The 7,515-nt window shown below is 38.8% G+C and overlaps 1 protein-coding gene across 1 annotated transcript; it reads left to right on the forward strand.

Moving 5' to 3' along the window:
- The first annotated feature begins 886 nt into the window (after positions 1-886).
- On the forward strand, positions 887-7,447 carry LOC137169403 (visual system homeobox 2-like). Its single transcript, XM_067572546.1, has 5 exons — positions 887-1,468; positions 2,101-2,188; positions 2,767-2,890; positions 5,066-5,246; positions 6,396-7,447. Exons 1-5 carry the CDS (start codon positions 1,042-1,044, stop codon positions 6,716-6,718), a joined length of 1,143 nt encoding a protein of 380 aa, XP_067428647.1. The 5' UTR covers positions 887-1,041; the 3' UTR covers positions 6,719-7,447.
- The last annotated feature ends 68 nt before the right edge of the window (positions 7,448-7,515 follow it).

Raw genomic sequence — 7,515 nt, forward strand, 5'->3', positions numbered from 1 at the left:
TTGAAATATAGAAAGCTAAATTATGAAGATGATGTCACAGTGACGAGCAGCGCTGAAATGTCTGAAATTATTATTTAGCTGCCTGGTTTTACTGTCATATGGATGTATTTTGGTAAATGGTATCAAACTTTAATAAATGTATGTATGTAAATATTTTTTATGAGCAACAAACCAGCATTAAGCTGCCAAATCATTGTGATACAAATAATACATCGGACCATAAGAGCCTTACAAGCTATAAGAGTGTTTATTTAGCAAGGTAGGCGCCGTTTTAGTTCATTATTTTCGTTTTTCAGCATTTTTGGTCTGAATAGTTGTTCGCTTACAACTAAATTTCAACACTGACCTCGTTTCATTTGACAAACGTGTTGCAAATGAAGCTGGTTTTCTTCGACTTGAGGGGTTTATCCGGCTGATTGGATGCGAGATCAGATGATCAACGACAGAAACATGAAGAGTTACAGTGAAAGTATAAAGCTCTTCTCTTCTTTCGCTGGTTGATATTTTCTGACTCGTTTTATAAGACGTGACTTCGGAAACAATCGTGTTAGAGCCAAAACCAGATAGTCTAAATGTTTATAACTCTTTATGTTAAACATAAATATAAAATCGTATAAAAGTTAACATCGAGGGTTCTTTTTGGAAATAGGCCTTTATCTATTTATATTAATAGTCTTTTGCTTCTCTACCATCACCAGCTGGAAGAGATTATACTTTTTATTGTTTGTCAAGCTTAGAGACAACCTGTTTATGTTTTTCTGCAATTTCCTGTCAAAAAGTCGAATATTGCAGTTATTTTGTGGTATTTAATTGCTATAAATGACATTATCTACACATTAGTAAAGCTTCATGGGGCCCATGGAAACTTCAGTGTGGAGTCTCCTTTCTTGTGATTGGCTGCCGCATGTTTCCTGTTGAATAAAACGCTGAGCAGTGAGGGGACACAGAGATAAAGAGGAGCATCACACTGCTCATTGCACCAGGGAGTTAAGCTTTTTTTTTTTAAAGGGGGTGGAAAACAAAAAGTGGAATCTCACCGTCATGACAGGGAAGGAGGGAGTTGTGTTTTCAGACACTGAGAATAAGCAGAAATCAGCTTCACAAACCATCGTGAACCACGGGGGATCCCAGCTGCTGTCTCCAGCCTGGAAGATGGCCCCGACGGCGCACCGACGCACCGGCTTTGGGATCCAGGAGCTGCTCGGCCTCAACAAGGAGCCGCCTGCGGCACCGAGGCGGCCGCTGGAGGCTCTGCCGCACAGGGCGCACGTCCTGGCCGCCAGGTCGGCACTCGGACACGGTGCTCTCGGGGTCGGTATGGGTTTGCTGGGACCAGAGGGAATACACTCGTTTTACAGCCAACCTGCTTTTCTGGAGGTGCTGTCAGACGCGCAAAATGTGCACCTGCAGCCGCTGCACAGAGCGGCACACATGGACGCACAGGACGCACAGCACTCCGCCAGCTCGGGTGAGTGTTTTAATAAACTGTAGGTGAAGTGATGTATGTTGTTGAAGCAGAGATGAGAATTATGTTTGATTATTCGGATAAACAATATTATAGCATAAATGTTTACGCACATTTCTGGTGAAGCTCTCAGTCAAAGCGGGTTAAGAAATTATTTCTTGCTCAAATTAATCAACAGAAAAGAGTGCAAGTGTCAAAGATTTCCCGCCCTGTTATTGTTTGGTAATGACAGGTAGAAGAGATTAAAGATTAAATTCACTCAGAGCAAAGAGGTAAAATAAGATTTTTTTCCCCCGCATAAAATATTTGGGGCAAAAATCCACACAGGAAAAATGTAGAAGAGGTTTTGCTACAAATTTTCTAACTTCAAACTCAATTTTGACAATTTTAGAAGCTTTTTTTCGTTATTTCTAATTCTTATTGAATTTTGGACAAATCTGCACGCAAGAATTAATGTGCAGAAATAAATATTTTACATCGAGAAAGCTGTTTTTTATAGAAAGACCTATGTGATTAATCTCTACTATTTTCCATATATTTATATACAATTAATGTATTTTCGCTACTAATAATATTTGAGTTCTCGTTAATAATATTTTAACATTTTTATGACTGTTGTTGATGTGTTTCCTCAGATTCTGATGACATGAGTCTCTCCGGTGATAAGAAATTCTCAAAATCCTCCCTGAGTCAGAGCAAGAAACGAAAGAAAAGACGACACAGGTAAAAACAAACACGACAAATCAAATAAAACACGTTTATTATAATGTTTGTGTAACAGACTTATGATTCAGCACGTTGGGCCTTTATACAAGATGTTAAGATTTAAACAAAATATCACAATTTAATAATGACACTGTTGTAATAAATACTATTATATTTAATATGTTATTAGCCTACAGTGTAAATCAGTATTATTGTGATTTCTTTAGAATATTGTTACTATTTTTTTTTGTCAGTAATTATAACGAATATGTATTAGAGGGAAAAATCATTAAAATCATACCTATGGTAAGAACAGTGAAAATAATAATTGTTTACTGTCATTAATATCTGACTCTATACTTCTAAATGGGCATTTCTTCATAAGAAACTCACTGTGTTTCTCATTTTCTCTTGTATGTACTTAATTCAAAATCCAGTGTTGGAAAATTTACATCAGTTTCTATTTTCCTATATTTCATGTGTTGTAAAAATCATTTGAAAATACAAAATTGAACAAATGTGAAACTATGAAATTAGTATTTTTAAGAAACTCACATTATTCATTGCCATCTGTTCTTCTGTTGTTGTGTCTGCAGAACCATTTTCACTTCCTATCAGCTGGAGGAGCTGGAGAAAGCTTTCAATGAAGCTCACTACCCAGACGTCTACGCCCGAGAAATGCTCTCCATGAAAACTGAGCTGCCAGAGGACAGAATACAGGTGTGTGTTAATGTCTGAGCATTATACAGAAATCAGGTTCTGTCTGTTATCTTTAAATTTTAAGGCATGAATGCATCAATCCTCTTGCTTTCAGACACGAAGTGAGACAGAAAATAATCTTTTTTTTTAAAATAAAAACTGTGTACTCAGTCACATAATTTAGATTAGTGGTTCTCAACCTTTTTGGTGTCAAACCCCCCAAAATGATACACATCAGACCCATATTTAATAAAATGTAGTCTCAGGGATCCCTATGTGAAAGGATTTAGTTACTCCATAACTGTCAATACTGTAGATTGGCAGATTAACAGTGAGGAGTGTGTGAACAGAATAATCATTCTTATACATTCTCTCATTGGACTAACTTCTAGTCAATTAAATAATAGTGACATTAAAATATTCCCCATTTTTCTGGGGGACCCTCTGTAACCCCCTCAGGGGGCCCTAAGGTTCCCCAGACCTCAGGTTGAGAACTGCTGATGTAAATATTTCCAGCAATAGAAGCTTCTTTAACATGAACTCAAAGTTAAAACCAGTTGCAGTGGTAGTTGAGGCCACAAATTCAGGTTACAAAGTGTTAACAGGAAGATTTTTCACACACACACAAAAAAATGAAATAATCAGGTAGAGTCACCAGTCATCCGCTCCATCATCATCTTCACAATACCTTCTGCTTTCACATTAGCAGCCAATTCACCCTCACAGTGTAATTAGTTAATTGAGGAGAACTTATCACCTCTCTGCCTGCGAGAGTCGGGCCGCAGCCCTGAAAATGAAATGATAACTACATAGAAATTAATTAGCACAGGTCAGCGAGCGAGCAGAGGGCTCCGCCTGGCTGCTATGAGCATTTTAATTTCCCGTGATATTTGAGTGCCTGTCTCCCATCGATCGGGCCTGGAAATTAACTTATTTTTCAATCAGCCTCTACGCCCCTGGGGTCACCTCTCGCAGGAAGCACTTCACACACACAAGTGAAGACACACACGCTTTATGCACACTCACACTGTTGCTGTCAAAAAGCATGATTGCTCATCTGAGGCCCATCTTTTTATGAGATGGAGGTTATCATCAGATCTACCTGAATAGCTTTCCAGGCTCTCGGCTTTGATCGTTTTTAATTCCACGCGCACGTACACTCACACACACACATACACACATACACACACACACACACACACGCACACACACACACACACACACTCCCCCTACAATCTCATCCTGCCTCTTTGGCCATTTTAGGATACTCATGTTTTCCTCATCCATATTCACGAGCCTGCTGAGGCTATTACAAGGTCTGGGCTTGGTGGAAATCAATTTAGGCACTTGAGGAGCCAGAAGGAGAATAATGCACAGGCATACTTCATGCACACACACCCACACCCACACACACACACACACACACACACACACACACACACACACACACACACACACAGAAAAAGACAGAGAACAACATATTCTACAGAGGAAGCCATGAAAAAAAGAAGAAAAATACAAATATTAAGCACTGAATTTAAGGGTTTCTGCTCCAAACATATTTGTTCAGCTCACATATTTACATTTAGGGCCCATTAGAGATCAATGGGATGAAGTCTCAATATCAGCTTCTTCATAAACAACCTTTTGTTGTTTTAAACCTCCAGCAGATGTCATCGTTCTACTGACTATTTTTCAACCTGCGCCACAAAATAAAGGGTTCAGAAATAACTATGATTGTCACATCACAGTACCAAACATGTAATCAATGACAAAATGAGAAAGAAATCCTTTGTAGTGGTCTTAGAATAAATTAAAGATCCTCCCCAGAAAGGTTTTAAGACATATTAAAATACTCTTCTTTGAATAATAATTTGTGTCTGATGTGTTTTTTTTCCACAAAAAACATATTTTTGTCATGTTTTGTTCCAGTCAGAATCTGAAATAACTATTTGAAGCCAGACTCTGCAGAACTTAACTCCACACTAGATTTTAGATGTAGCTGCACTGGTCTGTGTGGGTTGAAAGGTATCAGTCTGTTGAATATCAGAGGACATCAGACACAGCTGTGATGTAGCTTAGTGCTCCACAGGGAATGTGAAAGGTATGTTATCACTACTAGCTGACAGGATCTGGATGCAGATGAATGCACACACTGACCTTTATCTAATCCTTATATGACCTTCATCTCCTCAGGTGTGGTTTCAGAACCGCAGAGCCAAGTGGAGGAAAAGGGAGAAGTGTTGGGGCCGCAGCAGTGTGATGGCAGAGTACGGCTTGTACGGAGCCATGGTCCGTCACTCCATCCCGCTGCCCGAGTCCATCCTCAAGTCGGCAAAGGAGGGCATCACAGAATCTTATGCCCCGTGGTTATTAGGTGAGTTGCTGCAGAATTACAGGATGTTTGTTACATGTCAACCTTAGATGGGAAAAGGCCTTTTTCACAGAAGATATTTTGACATGTGACAGTAGAAAAAGCTAAATTAATAATGGCTTACTGGGACACTTGAATAGAACAGAGACATTGTTAATGTTATTAGTAACACCCGTGCTATTCTATTTCAAAATCTGTGCTGTGAAAAAGGCCTATTGTATTATTTATGACCTCTCCAAAACCTTAAATTATATGGCAGCCTGTAACGGACATGTCACAGTTTAAAAAGAAAGATTAATAAGCTTCCTCATAGCAGAAATGTCTAGAGATCGAGTAATATGTAAGTAAGAAATAAATAATAAAGTAAGCATTAAGTCATGCAGCACCATCTTCCATCACTGAGTTTTAAAAAAGGGTCAGAAATACAGAACCATTCAAACGTTTGGACTCACCTTCCCTCACTTGAATGAGAAAATGTGAAACTGTAAATTTGATTTATACTGTAAGTCTTCAAATTCCAATAATCCATATAGATATAAACTCATTTTGTAAAAGAGAGCAGTAAAAATCGCAATCGTTCCCTATTTAAATATAGATATTGAGACTTATTACATTAAAATCCTTAAAGATGGCTGTTGGCTAACAAAATTGATCCAGATTATCTTCAGTCTAACACAGATTAAATTATGGCTTTCTATGTCTTTTGTCTGTAAACCGTTACTTTCATCCCAGATTTTAGTTGCAAAATGACAGATGTGGGTCAGTTTTTCTACAATTTGTTTGCTTTGAAGACGTGTTCTGGCTGCTAGGAGCCAATAAAAGTGTCATGTTGTCAATAAAAGGTAGCAGTCAATACTGTAATAATCCTACTTCATCAGGACAGATTAGAGCAAATCTCCTCTCTGGCCTCATGTCAATTGATTAGTGTAAATCAATTAGGTGGGTCTAATTGAATAAGAAGTCCTATCCATATATCTACTTATCATCCTCTTCCTCTTCATTCTCTTTTAAACTTTATTTCAATGTCAAACACCTCGGCACATGTGACGATTGAAACATTTAAAGGTATTAATACCTGAAATTACACTAGTGAACACCAGAACAATGATAATCTGTGTGTCTCTAACTGGAATAAATGTCTCCTCCTTCCAGGTATGCACAAGAAGTCTATTGAAACCACACACACCTCTCCCGGAAAACCCAGCAGCACGACGCAGACACCGGTCCAGGAGAAACCAGCAGACAAAGGGCTGGAGGAGGAAAACCAGAGCGAGACAAAGGACCCTACGTCTCCATTTTCTAAAGAGGAACTGAGGGAGAACAGTATCGCTGTGCTGCGAGCGAAGGCACAGGAGCACAGTGCGAAGATGCTCGGGACAGTTTCAGACAGAACAAACCACCATGTAACACATAAAGAGGAAGCTGAGGACAAGTTGACAGAGGAAGAGACAGCAGAGGCAGAAGAGAGTAACTGAAAAAGGGTTGCGAGTTACAGACTGATGATGAAATACGTGCAGAATGGAGTTTGTATACAAGTCTTAGAGGCAGAAATATTGTGGTATTGGATGAGTTGAAGCTTAACTGTGAGGTTTAAGTCAACCAATGATATTATTTCTGCCTCCCTGCTCTTAGAAGTATATGTCTGGCTATCCAAAACTCCAAACAGCACAATACATTTTCATGACACCTTTAATAGAAGGCTGAATGAGGCTCAAGCACATTTATAGCAGGTGTTCAGACATGCAGCTGCATTTAACAGATATTTATTTTCTTTTAAAATAAATTGTTAACCCTACAACTGTGTGACATGGCAGCTAATGCAACATTGAGTTTTTTGGAGGCAGAGTGGCAGCCTGGGAGGTTAAAACCCTCCTTTTAGTCAGCATCTTGAGCAAGACACTGACACAGTGTCTGCTCCAGAGCTGCTGATTCAGACCTGACTGTGACCTCCGACCTCTACACGATGACTGATTTCAGTTGAGTAACTGAAGACCACACAGTTGGCACCAAATCCTTCACTTTATATGAAAAGGTTATATCCGTAAAACGTTGTTTTCTCTCAGCTGTTCCAATATTTCTGATGTACATACTGAAAATAAAGTCCAGTAGTTAATACTGTACTATAATGTATAGTTAACATCAATTGTCTGTGTTTGTCTTTGTATAAATGTAACTGTAGCCTTATTAAAAGATATTTAAGCAACACAGCTCTTGTGCAACTCCAGTTCTTACTTTAACTTCTTCTCTTTCTTTTTCCAAATGATGTCGAAAT

Source organism: Thunnus thynnus, chromosome 18 (genome assembly GCF_963924715.1).
Source record: "Thunnus thynnus chromosome 18, fThuThy2.1, whole genome shotgun sequence".
NCBI classification, from domain to species: Eukaryota; Metazoa; Chordata; class Actinopteri; order Scombriformes; family Scombridae; genus Thunnus; species Thunnus thynnus.